The 23120-nt window shown below is 47.9% G+C and overlaps 1 protein-coding gene across 1 annotated transcript in view; it reads left to right on the top strand.

The window, feature by feature from the left end:
- The first annotated feature begins 4579 nt into the window (after window positions 1-4579).
- RCSD1 (RCSD domain containing 1) overlaps window positions 4580-23120 on the top strand; it is a 48250-nt gene continuing 29709 nt past the window's right edge. The window contains exon 1 of the mRNA XM_054165913.1: window positions 4580-4740. Coding sequence (XP_054021888.1) covers window positions 4735-4740 — 6 coding nt within the window. The 5' untranslated portion in view covers window positions 4580-4734. The remainder of the gene's footprint in view (window positions 4741-23120) is intronic.

The raw sequence follows: 23120 nt of genomic DNA, 5'->3' as shown, positions 1-23120 counted from the left end.
AGGAAATGTTTCATCTAGAAGCAAAATGTCAATATCTGACACTAACAATACCTGTCCCATCATTGTATTGATATAACAGGATGGAACGATGTCTCTCGCTACCCCTGCTCAGTGTTCTTTGAAGTCAGTTACATCAGCAGTGAAAGAAGAGCTCTCCAGAGAAATTCAAGTGCTTCAAGAGGTGACACCAGCTATCTATACACCACCCACCAGCCCCAGGAACATGGTAGGATTGAAGGTGTGATCTCATTGATCACAGATCTCATTGAAGGTGAGATCTGCCTCGGTGTGATCTCATTCCTACAGGCAGAGACGCTCAGGCAAAGCAGGTGACATGTCCCCTGTACACTACAGCTTTTTCCTAATGTTACTCCACTTAGGAATAGGCTTTTGCCCAGAGCCTGGAAGTTAAGAAGCCTGGTTAATCTGAACTGTGGTATTAGCACTCACATGCAGGCCAACAGTCAGGAGCCTGTGGGATGAGTCAATCTTTCAGTTAGTTTCTATCACCTACTTTTTTTTCGTGGTCATGGTGCAACACACACAGTCTCACAGTCTCTCTCCAATACAGCTTAGCAAGAGTAACTTACAACCACGTCCTTTCAGTTAATTCAAACATCTTTGGTAATGAGGCTTTCCCACTCACATCAGCTCCCAGGGGTGCGCAGTGCCTGGCACGCTGCTCTGCGCGTCCACACGGGTGCTGGCTCACGCGTGTGCGCGCGCGTGTGTGTTCTCAGAGACGCTTCACTGCAGCTGCAGGATTACAGCGAAAAATGCCGATGGTACAAAGGGATCCAGCTGACTTCATTTCCTGCTGATAACTCCCTGAAGAGGAGGGTGAGGCTCAGCGTCCGCAGTGTTGGTTTAATGCTGAGGAGTGAAGGCAGGGTCGGCGGGAGCAGAGACTTAAGAGCACAGCAGAATGGGGGTTTAAAAAAACCCCACGTTTCCCACAGCAAACACCGTTCACATGTGCTTCCTGTCAGTTTGCCATTGTCAGAGGAGCTGATGTGCAAACCTAATCCAAAACAGGATGCTGGCTTTTTGAGCTGATTAATCTTTGAAATGCAAATGCCTTTCCCCTCCCACCCCCCTGTGGTTACCTTCCCCTCTTTTTTTCTTCAGTTGAGCCTTGAGTTGCTTGAGTGAGAACAGGATGAGGTGAGAACCCATTTTGGGGGAGTCACAAGCCCAACAGGTGCTGGTTAACAGTATGAATTCTGGAAAATTATGTGGATGTTAGCAGTTGAAGTCAAACAATCTCAGATACTGGGGCTGATAGTTTCAACAAATGCCTTAACAAAGTGCAGAGATGCAACCTGCCTTGCAGGGACCCACAGCTACTCCACTCTTTATTCATCCACCACCACCCAGACAAACACATCTTCCCAGATTCATCACCTACACAGACATACCCAAATAGGATAAGTGTGTGGACACAAATATCAACGTTTCAGATGCCCTCAAAAGCTTTCTTTCTCAGCGAGTGGCCTCTGAACAAAGAACCGGCACATCCCTGCATCTCCTTTTTGGCTGTCTAGCACCCTGTAGAGGCCCCATTGTCCATGCTTGATAGCCAAAATGCAAGAGGCCAGCAAATATTACACATTGTCTTCCTGAGCATTGCAGAACTAGTTACGCTACCTCTTTTGCAAGCGTGCTAGGCTGAAGGACTTCCGTGTACCGTTCCCTCACGTGCTACCTGTAGCAGGAGTTCTGGTCATCTGGCCTGCAGCAAACTTGCTGGTTTGGCCTCACGTGCTTTGAAAAGAATCAGCTGGAAAGCTGCAACATCCAGAAGTCTACAACTGCAACATTTTCTCACTCAAATAAAATTCTCCCTAGAGTCTGTTTAAATGGTGCTTGTGATGACTGCATTTATTCCCTCCTGAACAGAACAGATGTAAAAACTGGGGGTTTTTTTGCATATATGAACAAGTTAGCGTCATAAACGCTGCTATGTCTCAGAAGGTCTGTAAACAAGGATACAGACATGCAGAGTCATATTCTAAAGTATCTCACATTCATACTTGCACACACTCAGCATGTAAAAGAGCCAGCTCCTCAGTGTAAGCTGCCTTAATAATGTTTGTTGTAAGGGTTCTTGCAGTTGGAGCTTGTGGTTGGTTTGTTTCAGATTTTCTACTGTTTTTCAGTCCAGAAACAAGAAAGGCTGGAGCAAATCCACACCTTACGCCTTCCTGTCTGGAGAAAAACATAGCTCCTATTGCTTCTTGCTCCTTCAGGAAGAAAGATTTAGTATTAATAAACTGAGTTCTGTGTACCGTGCTCAGAGCAACAGCGTCTGGGAATCCTGCTGGCAGAAAAGATTTGCCTTGTGGCAAGATACTGGAGAGCAGATAAAAACAGAATGAGAAATGCGGTGAGGCAGCCTCAACTACCTTTGCTTTATTAGTAGTGGTAAAGTAATACAGTCTCTGCCTAGCAGTTTCCTTTTCTGTAGGCCTAGAGCAAACCATTTCCTCCTCAGAGTACAGCCCTTGAAAGCAGAAAGAAAATACTGAAATAGGCCCTGAGTGGCATAAAGTAACCATTGGAGGTATGTGATTTTGGCAGTCTGTTACGTGGCAGACATCTTGACAGTGACACTTGTGACCAATGCCCACGGTGAAATCCCTGGTGGTGTGCAGACTGAGGAGAAAGTTCTTCACTGAGCGAGTCGTTCGTCATTGGAATGTGCTGCCCAGGGAGGTGGTGGAGTCACTGTCCCTGGAGGTGTTCAAGAGGGGATTGGATGTGGCACTTGGTGCCATGGTCTAGTTGTGGGGTCTGTGGTGACAGGTTGGACTCGGTGATCCTCGAGGTCTCTTCCAACCTTAGTGATACTGTGAAGTACTGTGAAGACACCAGGCAGCCAAAGCACTCTGCCCTCTTCCTCATTCTGTTGCTAAGTGCCTGTCCCCACTCCTACCAGAGCGTTGTTTTGACTTCAGTAAATCAACAGAATTTCTAATCAAGAAGGAATTTGAGCTTTATATTACTTCAAAAATGTAAACCTATTTTCTTCTATCCATAATGGAAGGCTTCTTCTGGTTACTTACAGCAGATGGGGTTTCAACTAATCCAATGTTTCAGCATCAGATTAGTCTCCTCTTTACCCAGCCTCCAGCCTCCAGCGATGCAACCCATCATTCTTTTGGCTAAGGACCAAGTAACCATTGTATATTGAATCTGGGAGATAACAAAACAATTATTTAAATCTTCTGATTTCACAGGAGTCCTACATCATGCCAGACAGCAACAGTGAACTAGACTGTAGGAACAACTACGCTGAGATGATTTATTGACAACAATAACCTGGGACATCGTGATGGTCACTTTTATATCCATTCTGGAGTGTTTTCTGCCATAGCCAGCAGGGACTTGTAAAGCACTGCAAAGGAAAAGCATGCATCCCTTTCAGATGCTTTCAGCCTCTTCTGCCCCCGTGGTGGAAGGGAGGTCGTTTTGCATCCCCAAATGACGGCATGACATTGTGTCACTTTGCAGCTGCATGCAAGGCAAGGAAGCCAGCGGAAGACAAAGGGAATGTTTCCAAATTCCTCCGCACCACCCTGCTCTCAAGAGGTGGGGGCTGAAATTCTTGAGAAAGAGCATGTGCAAACAGTTGCTAAAAGAGAGGTCCAGTTTACAATGCTTCAATCTGAATGAAAAGGGAAATTGTAGCAAAACACCTCTAAGGATTATTTTTTTCCCCCATCAGATTTTTTCTACCCCCACAGAAGCTTCTCACTTCCAGTGCACAAGTCTGTCCTTCCCTGCAAAGGGAAAGAACTTCCTGCACCTTCTGACCTGGTAGTGTGAAACACAAATTTAGGGTGGAAAAAGCTAGATCTGCTTTACAGCTCTGCAGTGACACTTTGCATGGGGACCCTGTGCTTGTTAGCCTGGTTTTGCAGCACCCTTTGAAGTGGAGCCCTGACATCTCCTTGGGGAATCATCTGGGAGCATCACAGTGCTGCTGATACTATTGTCATCCCTTCGAGTCCCAGCTCTGCACCAGGACACCAATGCCTTAAATTGTGTTCAAATCACCCTGACTCTGCTCCTCTTCTGTCCTTCCAAAAATATTAAAACAGTCCACTGCTGACTGAAATTACCCAAAAACATGCAGGAAGAGAGAAGGGAAGCTGCAGTTAGGGGGGGGGAAAGTTCCTCCTCACAAATAAACACCAAGGAGGAGACATTGCAGACTAGGAAGTGTGGAGAGGGGAGAGATCCAGGCAGAGACACCAGGGGAGCAACTGCAAGCAATGGAGAGAAATAGAGGCAAAACGGGGCAGGGAGGGGAATAAAGGCAAGGTGATAGAAAACATAAAGGAGAGAGAGAAAGGAAGGGAAGGAAAGGAGGAAAAGCACACGCGGTGTCCCAAGTTTGGGCACAGCAGCAGACTTTGCTGCTTGTTGTCTCATGAGCCCAGCACTCTGGGAAGGACAGTATCTGCTTAGATTTGTGTCTAAATTTAAACCCTGATTGCCTTGCCTCCCCCTCCTCTCCCCTCCCTCCCTTCCTCTCACCCACCCGCCCTTCTTCCTTGTTCGTAGTGCAGGGCCACTCGCTGGGCTCTGTCAGTTTTCAAGCTGAGAAGGAGCTTGGATATTACATACCTTTCACAGCAGCACGATTTTGCTCTGGCTTGGCTGAAGCTTTCCCACAGATAAGGTGTGGAGAAGCACGATTGCCCTGAGGACACCTCTCTCTTGCAGGATATGGAGGTAAAGAAAACTTTTATTTCCACTAGCTTGTGCATGGCTCCTCGAGCTGCATTAGCTCCACCTTGCAAAGCACTTTCTCCCTAAAGGCAAGTCAAAGTCTCTCTTTGCCGAGGTTCAGATAAATGTCTTTTTCTTTACAGCCTCGCCCCTGCCATGCACCTCCGAGCATTTTGCAAGTTTTAGTTAAGATCTGAAAAGTTGGGGGACAGTATGGGGAGAAATTCCATGTGTGAAAGGGGACTGAGGAGGAATGCTATTTACTTTCCAGTCTCTGAGGTGGGAAAGTTACATTTTGAAGGTATCACTTTGAAAGGAGGTTTTAAGAATTCAGTGAAAATGCAGACATCATGGGATGTGAACAAATTGTGCAGGATTAGTGGGCTCCCTGGTGCTGATTCCTACCCACTCCATGCGGCCGCAGCTGTGATTTGGACCCTCGGTGCTGCGTGTTCTCATTCCACGTGGATTGGGTGGGCTCGCTTTCATTATCAACAGAGCATTTTGCTTCAGGAAAGAGGACCCAAGAACTGTTGCTTTGACAGAGTAAACAGGAGTTTCCTGTGCTTTTTTAATCCCATGTGTCCCATGCTTCAGGGGAGTCAGACTTCTTGTCTCTGGGTGGGCAAGTCTTCTCCTGTGTGTCAAAGCAGTTCACCTCCTGTTGCCTCTTATGGCATTCGTATAAAAGGGGAGTGATGGGGCTTGCTTTCCTCATGTCAGAATGGATTTGCTAGTGGCAAAGAAAAAAACAACTTATTTTTAGGAGGGGCTATTACAACACTGGCAAAACCTCAAATGATGAAAGAGGACTTTCAGTATGACTCTCAGCTCCACATAGATCTTACTAAACATTTTATATTATCTTCCCAGAGAACAATTTTTCTGCATCATTGCAGACTCAACTGCAGGGGACACACAAAAAGGGCAGGGAGCAGCATTCTTGAGGCACCACTACAATTTTTTCTTTGAAGCTTTCCAGCACATAGCTCAGATAATGCCCAGGTGCTAACTCTGCAGTCCTTGCTATCTGTGTTTGCCTGCCCCACAGGCAAGGGTTAAGCATAAGTCACGTTCATTACAAGAAACATCCCCAACAAACCATCTAAATAGATTTTGTTGTGGAGAAGGACCAAGCAGTGACCAAACCAACTCATGTGGCATGAAAAATACACAGCTTTATAAGGGGTTTTAGGTTTGACAGAGTTTTGTTAAACCTGAAACTTGTTTTGTTCTTTTTTGCTAGGTAGTATCCTGTGATGTCTCAGAGGAGAATGGGAGTTGAGGTCTTAATTTGTTGTTACTGCTGTTCACAGTAACCCTCACATGGAGCAGAGAATAATTTAGGGCTGAAGTAAATATTTTTGGCGTGTTGAGGACACTTTCCCCCACTCCCTCTCATCTCCCAACACAGAGGACTGCACCTCTCAAGTATTTTCTGTTCTCTGCCATAGTGAGTTTCAGAGTAGAAAGGGACAGATCTGTAATTTCCTTCTGGGAGCCAGGTATGATACGCAGCAGGCCTGCTGGTTAGGAAGCTTCTCTGAAGTATTTAAATTAACAGTGTCCTCCCCTTGATGCTGTCCCTTTGCCTCTGTGTGCCACTCTTTACCCATGCTGCCTTGTTTTCTGGTCATCTGCAGATTCCTGTGTCCTTTCTTAAAATATCTCAGTTCCCAAGATGATTTTTAAGCAGTGTATTTGGTCTTCCCTTCCTGCCCCCTCAAACCTCCAAGAAGGTGGTTAATGTCCCAAAGGTAAGAAAAGCCAACAGAGCCAAAAGCAAGAACTTGAGTTCCCACCTGTCAATCCTCTGTTCTCATTCTTCCTTACAGCTTTTCACAGACAGCATGAGCAGGACAAAAACAGGAATGAGAAGTTCTGTCATTTCCCCATTTGTTTCATTAGTGGCTGTCAGAGCTGCAATGTGCTTTCCTGCTGGCATAATTGGCAAGATCTTTGCTCTAGTGGGACACGTGAGGGAAAAAGAGGGCAAAGGGCTGACCTAGCCAGCTGATTTCCATCATGTCTCTGGCAAGAAGACCCTATTTAAAAAAAACCAACCAACACAAAAAGCAAGATAGTTGGGATCTCTTTCTTAGAGTGTTTAGTGTGGTTCCACTGCCACTTAGGGACTAGTACCTACAGCCTTAGCCATTCTGCTGTCAGGAATGTGACTGCATTGAAATTGCAACTATAACTACTGAGGATCTCAAAGAGGGAGAAAGATGAAGCAAACTCCCAGTCTTGCAATTCATTTATTTGTGAGGTTTGGTGGGTTGGGTGTGGTTTGGTTTGGTTTGGGTTTGGGTTTTGGGGTTGTTTTTTTTTTGGTGAAGACCCAGCTTCTGGATGCAAGGCAGGTTTGACATTTGCGAATCAGTTTTATTTCCGGGGTTGTGACTGATGAGAGGAATGCCAATGGCATCCTGGCCTGTATCAGGAATAGTGTGGCCAGCAGGAGCAGGGAGGTCATTGTGCCCTGTACTCTGCATTGGTTAGGCCACACCTGGAGTCCTGTGTCCAGTTCTGGGCCCCGCAGTTTAAGAAGGACATCAAGACACTTGAAGGTGTCCAGAGAAGGGCAACAAGGCTGGGGAGAGGCCTTGAGCACAGCCCTGTGAGGAGAGGCTGAGGGAGCTGGGGTTGTTTAGCCTGGAGAAGGCTCAGGGGTGACCTCATTGCCCTCTACAACTACCTGAAAGGTGGTTGTAGCCAGGTGGGGGTTGGTCTCTTCTCCCAGGCAACCAGCACCAGAACAAGGGGACACAGTCTCAAGCTGCGCCAGGGAAGGTTTAGACTCGAGGTGAGGAAAAAGTTCTTCACTGAGTGAGTCGTTCGTCATTGGGATGTGCTGCCCAGGGAGGTGGTGGAGTCACCGTCCCTGGAGGTGTTCAAGAGGAGATTGGATGTGGCACTTGGTGCCATGGTCTAGTCGTGAGGTCTACCGAGACAGGTTGGACTTGATGATCCTTCCAACCTTAGTTATACTGTGAGACTGTGAACTTCAAATCATGAAGCTCCTAGCACAGACTGTTAGCCTGAAGAGTTGAAACCAAAAATGCTTAAAGCTGGCAGTGATGAAAACTAATTCACTTGTAAAAAAAAGCAGCCACTAAGCATTCTTTGCACTCATGGTAGAAAAAGGATTGAAAATTATTGTGTTGGCTTGGCAGTTTACTTCTTCAGATTTGGTCCAACCTGGCTAATTCCCATAGCTGTGTCAAACCTTGCTGCAGATGTTGTGAATTAAGACAGTCACTGAAAGTGCTTGTGGCTTTCTGCAGCCTGTATTCAACAGCAGCCATGACATTCCTTTTGCCAACCTCTCTGTAGGAGCTTGGGAGCATAGAGACATTTGAACTTTACTCACACAGCTAAAGGAAGCAATTCAAGACCGAATCTCACTTTGGAGGCTTCCCGTAGTGCTATGGGATTCCTAAGTTGCAAAGGTGCAGCAACCAGGTTTATTTTGGGAAGAAATGGAATGGAATGGAATGGAATGGAATGGAATGGAATGGAATGGAATAGAATAGAATAGAATAGAATAGAATAGAATAGAATAGAATAGAATAGAATTAACCAGGTTGGAAAAGACCTTTGACATCATCAAGTCCAACACCATCTGATCAACTAAACCATGGCACCAAGTGCCTCATCCAGTCTCTTTTTAAACACCTCCAGTGATGGTGACTCCACCACCTCCCTGAGCAGCACATTCCAATGGCCAATCTCTCTGGGAAGAATTTCTTCCTAACAACCAGCCTAAACTTCCCCTGGTTCAGCTTGAGACTGTGTCCTCTTGTCCTGGTGGTGGTCCCTCTCTTCTTTGTGCCTACCAACAGATTTTCTTTCTGTGACATCTCCATTTTGCCTATGGCTACACCATCTCAGGAGAGGGGAAGCTTTCTCAGGGCCAAGAGCAGTTCTCTGCTCACTTTCCCACTTCACTTTGGCAACCTACGGGACACAGCTTCTAGCACCAAGCACTGCAGTTTCCCTTCACCACGGTGTCCTCACCTGGGAAGTGATGGGCCCACTGCTCTTTTCAATAAATCCCCCTCCTGTATCAGGTGAGGATTGCACAAAGAGGCTCTGGGCCCTGCTCTACTACTCCAGCAAGCAGAAGAGCAACATGGAGATGATTTCTCAGAAGCCTCTATACCCTGTCTCAGTGGGAAGATGCAGGAACCTCCCAGAGTATCCAGTCCCACGACAGAGGTGACATCAGAAGCCATTTCTTCCTTTGTGTTGTGATCAGCCATGTATAACAACTGAGCACATTTCCAGGTCCAGTATCCCAATTGCTGCATCCTCCTAGGAGCCATGGGGACTAATGCCCTCGCTTGGACTACAGGACAGCTTTCTTTCAGCACAGGCACTTACCTTTTCCCTAGGACAACTGCAGTAAGGATATGTGACAAGTTACCCAAAAGGACTGAAGTGGAAGGAATGGAGGAAAGCTAATATGCAGAGAAGGGGGCTGAAATCTGTAACCATTATGGTCCTCAGTATGACACACACAGGTGAGCTGGGCTGATTAAGGTCTCTGTTCAACCTTGCACCTGTGGAGTCAAGATTAAATACAGGCATTATGCCATGGTTAGCTCTGCTGGGGCACAATTTCCCTTCCTCAGGAAGCTCTGTTGCGTGGCTTTAATTCCAAAAGTTAAAACATTCCTTTTCACTCTTCCTTTTTCTTTTTGCTTAATAGAACCTCAAATTTTAACCTCAAATACATTTGTTTTCAGTGTTTCCTCCCAAACTCATGACACATCCACACAGAGTACCTGTGTAGATACAGGGAAGCATATTTGAGTATGCGAGGAGAGGTAGCCTATGACCCCATTTCACTCCTCAAGTCTGGACAGATTGAGAATCTGCCTGACAGTAAGCAGCATGGCTGCAGCAGAGGACCTGGAAAGGATCATCTTTGCCAGACTTCTACATCCCAGTGACTAGATGAGCCCTCCTTCTTGAAGGACAGAAAAGAACAAACCCACACCTCATGGGGCTGTGCTGTGACCCTTTCTTGTGCTTAGCAGAGACCCCAGAGTAAACGGTTTGCAGAATGAACTTCTGTCCTTATGAGTATCCCAGGGCATGGTGATAGCCTTCTGGAAAAGCTGCCTTTCCTGTCCTCCAGCAGCATATTATGCATACCTTCTCATACATTCCGAGGATGTGCTTATCTGAAGAGCAGGGGAAAACATCAGCATTGCTTTACTGATGGCCGCTGCTGGTTTTCGTCATGGAAATGACCAAGCCCATCCAAACCGGGGTGGTTTTCCTTTCTGTTTCCACGTGGTTGGAACAGCAACTCTACAGCCTGAATCTGGGATCTGAGGTGGCACCTTTAACCAGCAGAAAGAGAACTAGTTTGCATGACCTGTCTATTTTACTGGGGAAGCCTTTACTAGCATAGAATAGAATAGAATAGAATAGAATAGAATAGAATAGAATAGAATAGAATAGAATAAACCAGGTTGGAAGAGACCTTCAAGATCATCGCATCCAACCTATCAACTAATTCAACCCACCTAATCAACTAAACCATGGCACCAAGCACCCCATCAAGTCTCCTCCTGAACACCTCCAATGATGGTGACTCCACCACCTCCCCAGGCAGCCTGTTCCAATGGGCAATCACTCTCTCTGTGTAGAACTTCTTCCTAACATCCAGCCTGAACCTCCCCTGGTGCAGCTTGAGACTGTGTCCTCTTGTTCTGGTGCTGGTTGCCTGGGAGAAGAGACCAACCCCCACCTGTCTACAACCTCCCTTCAGGGAGTTGTAGAGAGCAAGAAGGTCTCCCCTGAGTCTCCTCTTCTCCAGGCTAAGCAATCCCAGCTCCCTCAGCCTCTCCTCATAGGGCTTGTGTCCCAAGCCCCTCACCAACTTTGTTGCCCTTCTCATGTAGGCGCAGGTTTAAGTTTCATTTCACCCAAGCCCCAACGTATCCAGCTATGAATCTTACGCCAGAAATGCTTTTACATTAACACCAAGTCTAAGGCATATATTTATGATACCTTATCACCAGTCTTGGATGAGGTTTATCTGCTCCATTAGTGCCAAGGGCAGTTTTCACCTGTTAGAAATGAAAAAAGCCGTCAGACCAAATTCTTGTCAGCTAGGAGCACGTCGCTTGCTGAAGGTATTTCTGGAAATCTTCCTGTGGCACTTTTGGGCTATGCCTTTAAAACTTAGCTGCAGATTTCGAGCAGGAGAGTGGAAAACCAGAAATAAATGACTGTTTGCTGTTAAAAGGAGAACAAAAGATTATTCTAAACAAATGCATTGGATGGAAGTCTGGGGTGAAAAGAAGCTGTAACACATTCAAGTGCCGGGTTCTGCACATTGGCCACAGCAACCCCATGCAGAGCTACAGGCTGGGGTCAGAGTGGCTGGAGAGCAGTCAGGCTGAGAGGGACCTGGGGTGCTAGTCGACGGTAGACTAAACATGAGCCTGCAGTGTGCCCAGGCAGCCAAGAGGGCCAATGGCATCCTGGCCTGCATCAGGAACAGTGTGGCCAGCAGGAGCAGGGAGGTCATTCTGCCCCTGGACACTGCACTGGTTAGGCCGCACCTTGAGTACTGTGTCCAGTTCTGGGCCCCTCAGTTTAGGAAGGAGGTTGACTTGCTGGAACGAGTCCAGAGAAGAGCAACAAAGTTGGTGAGGGGTTTGGAACATAAGCCCTACGAGGAGAGGCTGAGGGAGCTGGGGTTGCTTAGCCTGGAGAAGAGGAGACTCAGGGGTGACCTTATTACTCTCTACAACTACCTGAAGGGAGGTTGTAGACAGACGGATGTTGGTCTCTTCTCCCAGGCAAGCAGTACCAGAACAAGAGGACACAGTCTCAGGCTGCGCCAGGGGAGGTTCAGGCTGGATGTTAGAAAAAAGTTCTATACAGAAAGAGTGATTGCACATTGGAATGGGCTGCCTGGGGAGGTGGTGGAGTCACCATCACTGGAGGTTTTTAGGAGAAGACTTGACGGGGTACTTGGTGCCGTGGGTTAGTTGCTTGGGCGGTGTTGGATTGGTTGATGGGTTGGACGCAATGATCTTGAAGGTCTCTTCCAACCTGGTTTATTCTATGTATTCTATGTATATTCTAACATTCCAGTCCCATTCCTTTTCTTTTCTCCTGTGGTCTCAGCTAAGACTAAGCTGTCAGCTCGTGGTTTGGACAGCAACACTCTGTGCTGGGTTAGGAACTGGCTGGAGGGCCGAGCCCAGAGAGTGGTGGTGAATGGTGCCACATCCGGCTGGCGGACAGGCACCAGTGGTGTCCCCCAGGGATCAGTGCTGGGCCCCATCCTCTTTAACATCTTCATTGATGATCTGGATGAGGGGATTGAGTCAGTCATCAGCAAGTTTGCAGATGACACCAAGTTGGGAACAGATGTTGGTCAGTTAGAGGGAAGAAGGGCTCTGCAGAGGGACCTCGACCGACTGGACAGATGGGCAGAGTCCAATGGATGGCATTTAATAAGTCCAAGTGCCAGGTGCTGCACTTTGGCCACGGCAACCCCATGCAGAGCTACAGGCTGGGGTCAGAGTGGCCGGAGAGCTGCCAAACAGAGAGGGACCTGGGGGTGCTGATTGACAGCCGCCTAAACATGAGCCAGCAGTGTGCCCAGGTGGCCAAGAGGGCCAATGGCATCCTGGCCTGTATTAGGAATAGTGTGGCCAGCAGGAGCAGGGAGGTCATTGTGCCCCTGTACTCTGCATTGGTTAGGCCACACCTTGAGTCCTGTGTCCAGTTCTGGGCCCCTCAGTTTAGGAAGGACATCGAGACACTTGAACGTGTCCAGAGAAGGGCAACAAGGCTGGGGAGAGGCCTTGAGCACAGCCCTGTGAGGAGAGGCTGAGGGAGCTGGGGTTGTTTAGCCTGGAGAAGAGAAGGCTCAGGGGTGACCTCATTGCCCTCTACAACTACCTGAAAGGTGGTTGTAGCCAGGAAGGGGTTGGTCTCTTCTCCCAGGCAACCAGCACCAGAACAAGAGCACACAGTCTCAAGCTGTGCCAGGGGAAGGTTAGACTCAAAGTGAGGAAAAAGCTCTTGACCGAGCGAGTCGTTCGTCATTGGAATGTGCTGCCCAGGGAGGTGGTGGAGTCACTGTCCCTGGAGGTGTTCAAGGGGAGACTGGACGTGGCACTTGGTGCCATGGTCTAGTTGTGAGGTCTGTTGGAACAGGTTGGACTTGATGATCCTTGGGGTCTCTTCCAACCTTAGTTACTGTGATACTGTGATAGTCTGCTTCTCTCTCAACCCTTTGTTTTTCTCTTTGGTGCAAAGGGAAAGGGGGGAAGGTTTAGAGGGGGGGGCAGTGGACCAGCTTCCCTGCTCTCTGTGAGAACCAGAGGGGTGCCAGGGGGGTTTCTGTGTTATTTGCTAGTTGTAAATACCTGTATAATATTGTACCTCCTGTCTCTTTTGTACACATTCATTGCATTCCATTGTAGAGTGTAGATTGTGCTTGTAAATACAGCTTCCATTTGCTTCCAAATGAGTTGGTCGTACCTCAGGTAATGCGATGGGGAAACTTCAGCCCACTACGCTTCTCCAGGCAGAGACCCTGACCTCACTTGCCAGACTGACAGCTAGTATAGATGCATGCCCTGTTATTTTTTAATTCAACACCGATGTTTGGAAGAGCTCAAACCCTACACAAGAGGCAGCAAGGTGGTAAGCTTTTGCATACAAGTGTCCTTCCGCAAATAAACCTGTTTACCCTTTGTAACGGGACACACGCAGTGTCTGGGTCAGGATAGCTTACTAGTGGCTAATCTGCAAAGAGTATCCATTTACCATTGCCAGCTCCAGCAAAGTTAACTGTTCATCTCAAGCTTCTCAAGTGCATGCTCTCAGCATGACTGGAGCACAGCTCAGACTGCGTTTGTCCGGGTTGGTAGCTGTGGCATGCAGCGCTGTTTTGCTGAGTGTCTTCAAGTACTTCACGAAACATCACACCTTTCTTTCATGCTCTCTCACTGAACCAAGCTACCTGCTGCTTCTTAAGGCAAGAAATGATTGCTCACCTAGATCACTTCTCAGCACAGAGAATGAACATGTGCAGCTTGGAAAGTTTCAGAATCTGAAGGATGCAGACAAATGACTTGTTCAGAGACAGACACAAAATGCGAAGGAGAGGGAGAGCTGACTCAGAAGAATGGACTTAAGTCAGTGTGCCCTTGCAGTGAAGCAAAGCCTAAACCTTTTTGACACAGAGGAAAGAGAATTTGTGCTTCAGAAAAGCAGCACACCTATGAGTGACGGGAGAGAGTCAAACGGAAGATGTCTATCTCACCGAAGAGCAGGAAGGGCTTCTTGCAGTGAGGTCTGGCAGGGTTTGGAACAGTGGAAAGAAAACCAAGTGTAGTGGAAACCTCTCCCAGCAGAGTTTCAAAAATAGACTGGACAGAGCATTAGAAAGGCAGGAGTGATCTCCTGTTGCATTCAAGCAGTAGTATTGAGAGGGCCACCAGAGGGGCAGGATCATACTGTTTCTGCAGTTCTCCCACATGTGGGGCTGCTAGCAGACGCTCGTGGCTATTCAGGATCAGGCCCCCAAAGTGTTTATTATTTCCTGATACAATGCATTGTTCACGGCCTGCCAAACTCTGCCTATGGGAAGCTTAGGTCAAAACAGTTTGCAGGGATCTGGGAAGCTGTTCTTTTACTGCCTGTGTAAAACACAAACCCAGTTTTCTTTGTATTTTTCCTTCCTCCTTTAAGAATGGGTATCTTTATCCTTTGAAACCTCATACTGCAGCAGCAATCATGGGTTACTCAAGTCAATCGTTTTGAAATACTTTTCTGATGAGTGCCACGTTCCCATGATGTAAGTTCAGATGAAACAGGTCCTGTTTTCATATATGCACACATGAGCTGGGTGCCAGGTTTCCTAGGAATTTTACCCCTTATGGCCTGCAGCAAATGTGTGCTTAACTTGTGAGACATGCACGTTATCGTTCTTGGCCGCGACAACCCCAGGCAGTGCTACGGGCTGGGGGCAGAGTGGCTGGAGAGCAGCCAGGCAGAAAGGGACCTGGGGGGACTGGTTGACAGTAGGCTGAACAGGAGCCAGCAGTGTGCCCAGGTGGCCAAGAGGGCCAATGGCATCCTGGCCTGTATCAGGAATGGTGTGGCCAGCAGGAGCAGGGAAGTCATTCTGCCCTGTGCTCAGCACTGGTTAGGCCACATCTTAAGTCCTGTGTCCAGTTCTGGGCCCCTCGGTTTAGGAAAGATGTTGACTTGCTGGAAGGTGTCCAGAGAAGGGCAACAAAGCTGGGGAGGGGTCTGGAGCACAGCTCTGTGAGGAGAGGCTGAGGGAGCTGGGGTTGCTTAGCCTGGAGAAGAGGAGGCTCAGGGGAGACCTTCTTGCTGTCTACAACTCCCTGAAGGGAGGTTGTAGCCAGGTGGGGGTTGGTCTCTTTTTCCCAGGCAACCAGCACCAGAACAAGAGCACACAGTCCCAAGCTCACCAGGGAAGGTTTAGGCTGGATGTTAGGAAGAAGTTCTTCCCAGCAAGAGATTGGCCATTGGAATGTGCTACCCAGGAAGGTGGTGGAGTCACCATCACTGGAGGTGTTTAAGAAGAGACTGGATGAGGCACTAGGTGCCATGGTTTAGTTGATGAGATGGTGTTGGGTGATAGGTTGGACTTGATCTCAAAAGTATTTTCCAGCCTGGTTAATTCTATTCTATTCTATTCTATTCTATTCTATTCTATTCTGTTCTGTTCTGTTCTGTTCTGTTCTGTTCTGTTTGGTTTCCCACTTAGTCTTTACAAAGCATGCAGAGTTGTCAGCACTGTCCCCTCAAGAAAACAAGGGCTGTCCATGCAAACAAATGCAGGCAGGCACACCAGTCCCCTTGACAGCAGGTGTCTGTAAAGAGGGCAGAGTGGAAGAAAAGGGATGGCTGGCTGAATACGCTGGAGCATGAGGTGATGTGAGACATGAAGTTAACCAAGTCAGACAAGTCACATACTTGAAGGAAACAGTTTTAGCACCTTCCCTTTCACCTCCCAGCTCAATTCAAAGTTCTGTTTTCCACTCATATCAGAACTTCTAATCTCATTTAATATCAAGTCCTGGTCTGTGCAGCTCTGTATCCTCTCCTCCTTCACCTGCCTTGACTCTGCCCTCCCACCCCAGCCTCCTGCCCTTGGCACAGGCATCTTGCACTACTCCAGTTCTGACCTCAAGCACCTGGTATGGGTGACCCACCCATTCTCTACATGCTAGGCCCTGCAGGGCTTTGCTCAGGAGTATGATACTCCAGCTCCAGCCTCCTAAGGTTCATCCTCCACTGCAGCTTCGCCCTCTATCCAGAAAAATTAAGCCTGTGTCGTCTACAGCAGCTCCTCAAACCTTTGTAGTTGGCAGCAGTCCAGTCTGTAGAGTCTCCAAGGCAAAAGATGGAAGCCTTTTCTTTTTGCAGCTCATGGTAAAGACAAGCTATCAAGTAATGAAACTCTCATACATTATTTCTTCTGCCTCTGCTCTGCAACTCAAAAATTGCTGGCTCATTCGCTTGTCAGTTGAATATAGTTTTTCTTCTCAATACCTTTCATTCTGAGGCTCATGATTCAGTGACATGCTGGCCAGAGGTTCCTAGTGCTGAGCAGGCATGCAGGCACTGAGCCAAAGCTTCCTGGACACCTGGTTCCGCTGGCCCAGCTTTTAACCTGAAGAAACTGTGCCTGAGGTTGAAGGAGCTTAGTTCACCTTCTTGTCACAGAAAGAACATGTAGGAGTTTCAATTAGCCACCAGGAAAAAAGAGAGTACTGAAGTAGGTAGGGTGCTTCAGAGCTCTTGGACATAATTGGGTTTCTCCTTTACAGAGTTGCTGAAAGAATTATATAAGCAGGTGAACTCAGAAGCAAAGATAATTCTCAGATCACAGAAAAAAAACCCCAACATGTCAAAGGCTAAGCTGCAGTTCAAGAATTCATAGAATGGTTTGGGTTCAAAGAGACCTCAAAGATGATCTACTTGCAGCCCATCTGCCATGGGCAGGGAAACTTTACACTAGACCAGGTTGTGCAACACCCGGTCCAACCTGGCCCTGAACGCTTCCAGGGAGGGGGCATCCACAGCATCTCTGGGCAATCTGTTCCAGTGTCTCACCACCCTCACTGTAAAAAATGTCTTCCTAGTATCCAGTCTAAACCTAGTCTCTTCCAGCTTAAAGCCATTACCCCTCCTGTCATTACAAGCCCGTGTAAAAAGTCCCTCCCCAGCTTTCTTGTAGGCCCCTTTCGGGTACTGGAAGGCTGCTCTAAGGTCTCTGCAGAGCCTTCTCTTCTGCAGGCTGAACAACCCCAACTCTTGCAGCCTGTTCCCTGCTGCAGCCCTCTGATCATCTTCATGGCTTCCCATGGACCTGCTGCAGCAATTTGATGTCCTTCTTGTGTTGCAGGCCCCAGAACTGGACACAGTACTCCAGGTGGGGTCTCATGAGAGTAGAGTGGGAGAAGCCTCCCTCATCCTGGTGGTCACACTTCTTTTGATGCAGCCCAGGACATGGTTGGCCTTCTGGACTGCAAGCACACATTGCCAGCTCATGTTGAGTCTTTCATCAGCTGACACCCCCCAAGTCCTGCTTCTCAAGGCTGCTCTTGAGCCATTCTCCACCTAACCTGCAGCTGTGTTTGGGGTTGCCCCGATCCAGGAGTAGGACCTTGTATTTGGCCTTATTGAACTTCATGAGGTTTGCATGGGCCCATGTCTCAAGCCTGTCCAAGTCCCTCTGGATGGCCTCCCTTTCCTCCAGTGTGTCAGCCAGACCACACAGCTTGGTGTCATCTGCAAACTTGCTGAGAGTGTGCTCAGTTCCACTGTCCACATTGCTGACAAAGATGTTAAACACTGGTCCCAGTACTGAGCCCTGAGGGACACCAGTACTCTCAGGTTGAGCTGTTGACTGCAACTGAGTGTGGCCATACAGCCAATTCTTTATCCCTGAAGTCCATGTTTTTCCAATATACTGACCAGAATATGATGTGGGACCGTCTCAAATGCTTTACACAAGTCCAGGTTGATGACATCAATTGCTCTTCCCTTATCCACTGGAGCTGTAAAGGCATTGAAAAGGCCACCAAACTCATCAGGCATGATTTTGCCTTGGTGAAGCCATGTTGGTTGCCACCAATCACCTCTTGATTTTCCATATGCCTTGGGAAGCCTTCAGGATGATCTGCTCCATGGTCTTGCCAGGCACAGAGGTAAGACTGATGGCCTGTAGTTTCTGGGTTCTTCCTTTTTTTCCATTTTGAAGAGTTACTTGTGAGCATCTTCCTTAGGGTGTACAGTGGACTCTTACCTACAGAAAGCACTGAATTTCTAGTGCATCATGAACAGATGTTGATCTATTAGAGGGCAGAAGGGCTCTGCAGAGGGACCTTGACCGACTGGACAGATGGGCAGAGTCCAACAAGATGACATTTAACAAGTCCAAGTGCCAGGTGCTGCACTTTGGCCACGGCAACCCCATGCAGAGCTACAGGCTGGGGTCAGAGTGGCTGGAGAGCTGCCAAACAGAGAGGGACCTGGGGGTGATGATTGACACCCACCTGAACATGAGCCAGCAGTGTGCCCAAGTGGCCAAGAAGGCCAATGGCATCCTGACCTGCATTAGGAATAGTGTGGCCAGCAGGAGCATTGTGCCCCTGTACTCATCACTGGTTAGGCCACACCTTGAGTCCTGTGTCCAGTTCTGGGCCCCTCAGTTTAAGAAGGACATTGAGACACTTGAAGGTGTCCAGAGAAGGGCAACAAGGCTGGGGAGAGGCCTTGAGCACAGCCCTGTGAGGAGAGGCTGAGGGAGCTGGGGTTGTTTAGCCTGGAGAAGAGGAGGCTCAGGGGAGACCTCATTGCTCTCTACAGCTACCTGGAAGGTGGTTGTAGCCAGGAAGGGGTTGGTCTCTTCTCCCAGGCAACCAGCACCAGAACAAGAGCACACAGTCTCAAGCTCACCAGGGGAGGTTTAGGCTGGAGGTGAGGAGAAAGTTCTTCACTGAGCGAGTCGTTCGTCATTGGAATGTGCTGCCCAGGGAGGTGGTGGAGTCCCTGTGCTTGGAGGTGTTCAAGAGGGGATTGGATGTGGCACTTGGTGCCATGGTCTAGTCATGAGGTCTGTGGTGACAGGTTGGACTTGGTGGTCTTTGAGGTCTCTTCCAACCTTGGTGATTCTGTGATTCTGTGAAAATTCAGGCATTATCAAACATCAGAGCAACTCTCAGCTGCCTGGATCTATTTGCTCAGCATAGGGCCTGGTTTTCAGGGGTCATGCAAACTGGAGACTCCAGACAGAGCTGAAGGGAGGGCAGCTGCTGAGAAAGCAGTTTCACAGACCTGGATCCTCATGCCACTGGGGCTGCTGAGCCCTCCAGGGGCAGTTAAAAAGACATCTCTGTGGATATAGATTAGCTTTCACAACTCAATCTGGCTGCTGGCTCAGTGCTTGCTATCACTTTCCTCCACTCCATATCTGTGTATCTTTTCAGACCAAATTCCTGGCTCAGATAAATACAAATCTCCTTCTCTGACCTGCCTGTATCCAGTGTAGACCTAATTTTATAGCAATGTGTTACAAAGATAGCACAGTCCTGACTGATGTGTCCTGGAAGCTGCAGCAGTTGGGAGCTCTGTGTAGGCTCGTTTACCATCCTGATTTTCTGTTCCCAGCATGATAAATTAAGAAGAGCTGAATGCCTGTGCTGTTACTAGACTGGGTCTAGTATTGTGTTTAAATGGGGAGGTACCACAGTCTACTTACAGCGTTTATCAAAGGTATTTCAGATTGTCCCTGCTCCTAGCATTCTCTTTGTCCATTCTTTGACAGTTCAATGAGTTCCATTTCCAATGTGACCTTTGAGGTCAAAGGCTGTGTGCACTTCCAGGCCTTGTTCTGGGGAGCTTTTGCAGCTCTAGAAGGATGAGGCATGAGCTAACAGAGGAACACTGACAAAACCTCCCAGGCTGCCTGCAGAGAGAGGGGGCATAGTGCAGGGGACAAGTGCATCCAGCCTCCCATGAGCAGAGTCTTCTCAACTGAGGCACAGGGGAGAGGGATGGCCAGGATCATGGAGCAGCATCCTGAAGGCTTTCCAGCTCTCATGATGCATTAGAAATTCAGTGCTTTCTGTAGGTAAGAGTCTGCTGTACACCCTAAGGAAGATGCTCACAAGTAACTCTTCAAAATGGAAAAAAAGGAAGAGCTCAGAAACTACAGGCCATCAGTCTTACCTCTGGCCTGGCAAGATCATGGTGCAGACCATCCTGAAGGTTTTCCAAGGCATATGGAAAATTAAGAAGAGGAGACTGGTGGCAACCAACATGGGTTGACCAAGGCAAAATCATGCCTGATGAATTTGATGGCCTTTTATGACCTTTATAGCACCAGTAGGTTCTTAGGCTCAGATGAGATAATTAACACATACAGTATATGCACTTGCTTAAATTTCTTCCTTTTAAACTACTCTGCCAGTCCAAGACTGGTCCCTTCCTTGTTCCATCTGAAGCATCTTGCCTCCTCCTCTTAAAGTTCACTTTCTTTGAGATCTCTGCTAACAGCAGGGCTTTTTTTCCTCACCTCATATGAGGCAAGCAAGGGAGAAGCTAAACTGAATAGCAGTTGAAAAGTGATTCATCAGGCTGAGATCTTTCCTACTACAGGGGCTGTTCCACTTGCTCAGCAGGTTTCCTTCACAGCACATGCCCAAATGCATCCCTGTCTGTAGGTGAGAGCAGAGTGCAGCCCAGCGTTGTGCCTACAGCTGCAGGGGTATACAAGTCACTTAAAGCAACTCTGTGATCCAGGTGGTTTCAAATAGTGTTGCAAGGCACATTTTAACCAACAGAAAGCTGCTCATCTTAGAGGTCTATATCAGATGATACCCGTGGTTCATGCATCTTATTCCTCACCAAAGCAGTACCCAGGCATACCCAGTCTTCCTGGCCACCTCTCTCCCTCCTGTGCCTCAGGTGAGAATCATAGAATTATAAAATCAATAAGGTTGGAAAAGACCTCAAAGATCATCAAAGTCCAACCTGTCACCCAACACCTCCTGACTACTAAACCATGGCACCAAGTGCCACATCCAATCCTTGCTTGAGCACAGACTCTGCTCATGGGAGGTTGGATGCACTTGTCCCTTAGACTGCACCATGTCCCCTCTCCCTGCAGGCAGCCTGGGAGGTTTTTCAGCATTCCTCTGTTAGCTCATGCCTCATCCTTCTAGAGCAGCAAAAGCTCCCCAGAACAAGGCCTGGAAGTGCACACAAAGAGGCACCAATTAATTTGGGACAACATGACAGGCTGTGTACAGTTCCCAGGCCATTAAGAAAAACAGATGTTTGAGATAGAAACATCAGGAAGCTGAGAAGGATCCTGGGGAAAATCTTGGCTGGAAACTGAGGTCTGTACAAGCAGCTGATGCAAACTGTGCACTAGAAAAGCACCCATGCCTTATGGTGGCATCACTGCTTTTCTTCAGAACTACTATCTCAACCCTCTACTCATGGAGGCATTTCTAGTAATCTGAGTGTCTCAAGGACAGATCACAGATACTGGTTATACAAGCTACTAAAGACACTTAGGGAGCAACAAGCTTCAGTCCAGCCAGACCACTGTCTTGGTTACAGCTGTTGTCAGCTGTGGATTCAGACATCAGCATTGCTCTGACAGAACTGGAGATCAATCCTTGGCTCCAAAGGAGCTATTCCACATGGGGAGTGTCTGTGGATTCCTGAAACAATACAACCTCTTTCTTTCCCCCATGAGTATTGGACATATCTGCAGTAGCTCATGGCTATATCAACCAAACCTTCAGCATTTGTTGCTAGAGGCTCCTATCAGATGGAGAGGAGTTAATGACAGAAATATATATCCTGCCTGACACAGCAGAAAAGTGAAAGTTCTTCCTGAACTAAGCTAAAAGCTTGGTGATGGTACTTACAAGAGGGGGTATCACAGTCTCACAGTATAACTCAGGTTGGAAGAGACCCCAAGGATCATTGAGTCCAACCTGTCTCCACAGACCTCATGACTAGACCATGGCACCAAGTGCCACATCCAATCCCCTCTTGAACAGTGGCTCCACCACCTCCCTGGGCAGCACATTCCAATGGCTAACAACTCTCTCAGTGAAGAACTTTCTCCTCACTTCAAGTCTAAACCTCCCCTGGCACAGCTTGAGACTGTGTCCCCTTGTTCTGGTGCTGGTTGCCTGGGAGAAGAGACCAATCCCTTCCTGGCCACAACCACCTTTGTAGAGAGCAATGAGATCACCCCTGAGCCTCCTCTTCTGCAGGCTAAACAACCTCAGCTCCCTCAGCCTCTCCTCACAGGGCTGTTCTCAAGGCCTCTCCCCAGCCTCGTTGCCCTTCTCTGGACACGTTCAAGGTCTTCAGTTACTTAGGAAAGTGGTGCACTGGCTCTCCAGATACTGACATTCTGCCCACTGGCCTCCTTCACTGTGACCTTCTTTGAGAGAGGAGCTGAAGGCTGTGTTTGACAGGGCATTTCAGAGTAACAGACCTTTGTTTTCAGCATCCCAATACAAATTTTCCTCACCTTGAGTAATACGAATGTTCAGTGTATCTACTGCAGGATTTTGGTTCACTGGTAGCACTTCTGGTTTAGAGGCACAAAGTATTTCCCCCCAAACAGAGTTCTTTTAAGACCAAATGGTCATTATAATGAGCCAAACAAGTCATTTTTGGAGACTGTTTGTTCCAGATAAGCACAGCTAGTATTTTAAAACCAGAAATATTAACTCAAAGGAAATACTGGGACACTGAGTTTCCCAGAGTTCAGAAAGGGAGGTGACACATAGTTTTAGTCTTCTAGTGTAGTCAAACTTAGTAACTGCAGAGATCTTTGTTCAGCTAGGTGAGTCTTTGTCTCTCGGTGCTTAAGGTTACTGATAGCTCAGCTCCAGTTTGCAGTGTACAGAGTACCACCAGGCAGTAGTTAGATGGCTCAGGGAGACCTTATTGCTCTCTACAACTACCTGAAAGGAGGTTGTAGCCAGGTGGGGGTTGGTCTCTTCTCCCAGGCACCCAACACCACAACAAGAGGACACAGTCTCAAGCTGTGCCAGGGGAGGTTTAGGCTCAAGGGGAGAAAGTTCTCCCCAGAAAGAGAGATTGGCCATTGGAATGTGCTGCCCAGGGAGGTGGTGGAGTCCCCATCCCTGGAGGTGTTCAAAAAAGGATTGGATGTGGCACTTGAAGCCATGGTTTAGTTAGTCATGAGGTGTTGGGTGACAGGTTGGACTTGATGATCTCTGAGGTCTTTTCCAACCTTACTGATTCTATGGTTTGAAATACATTACCACCTAGCAGCCTGATAGTAAACCATCAGCTTT

This window comes from Dryobates pubescens, chromosome 12, assembly GCF_014839835.1.
Source record: "Dryobates pubescens isolate bDryPub1 chromosome 12, bDryPub1.pri, whole genome shotgun sequence".
NCBI lineage: Eukaryota > Metazoa > Chordata > Aves > Piciformes > Picidae > Dryobates > Dryobates pubescens.
Note: the sequence above shows the minus strand (reverse complement) of the source record. Positions and strands in the feature narration are given on the sequence as shown.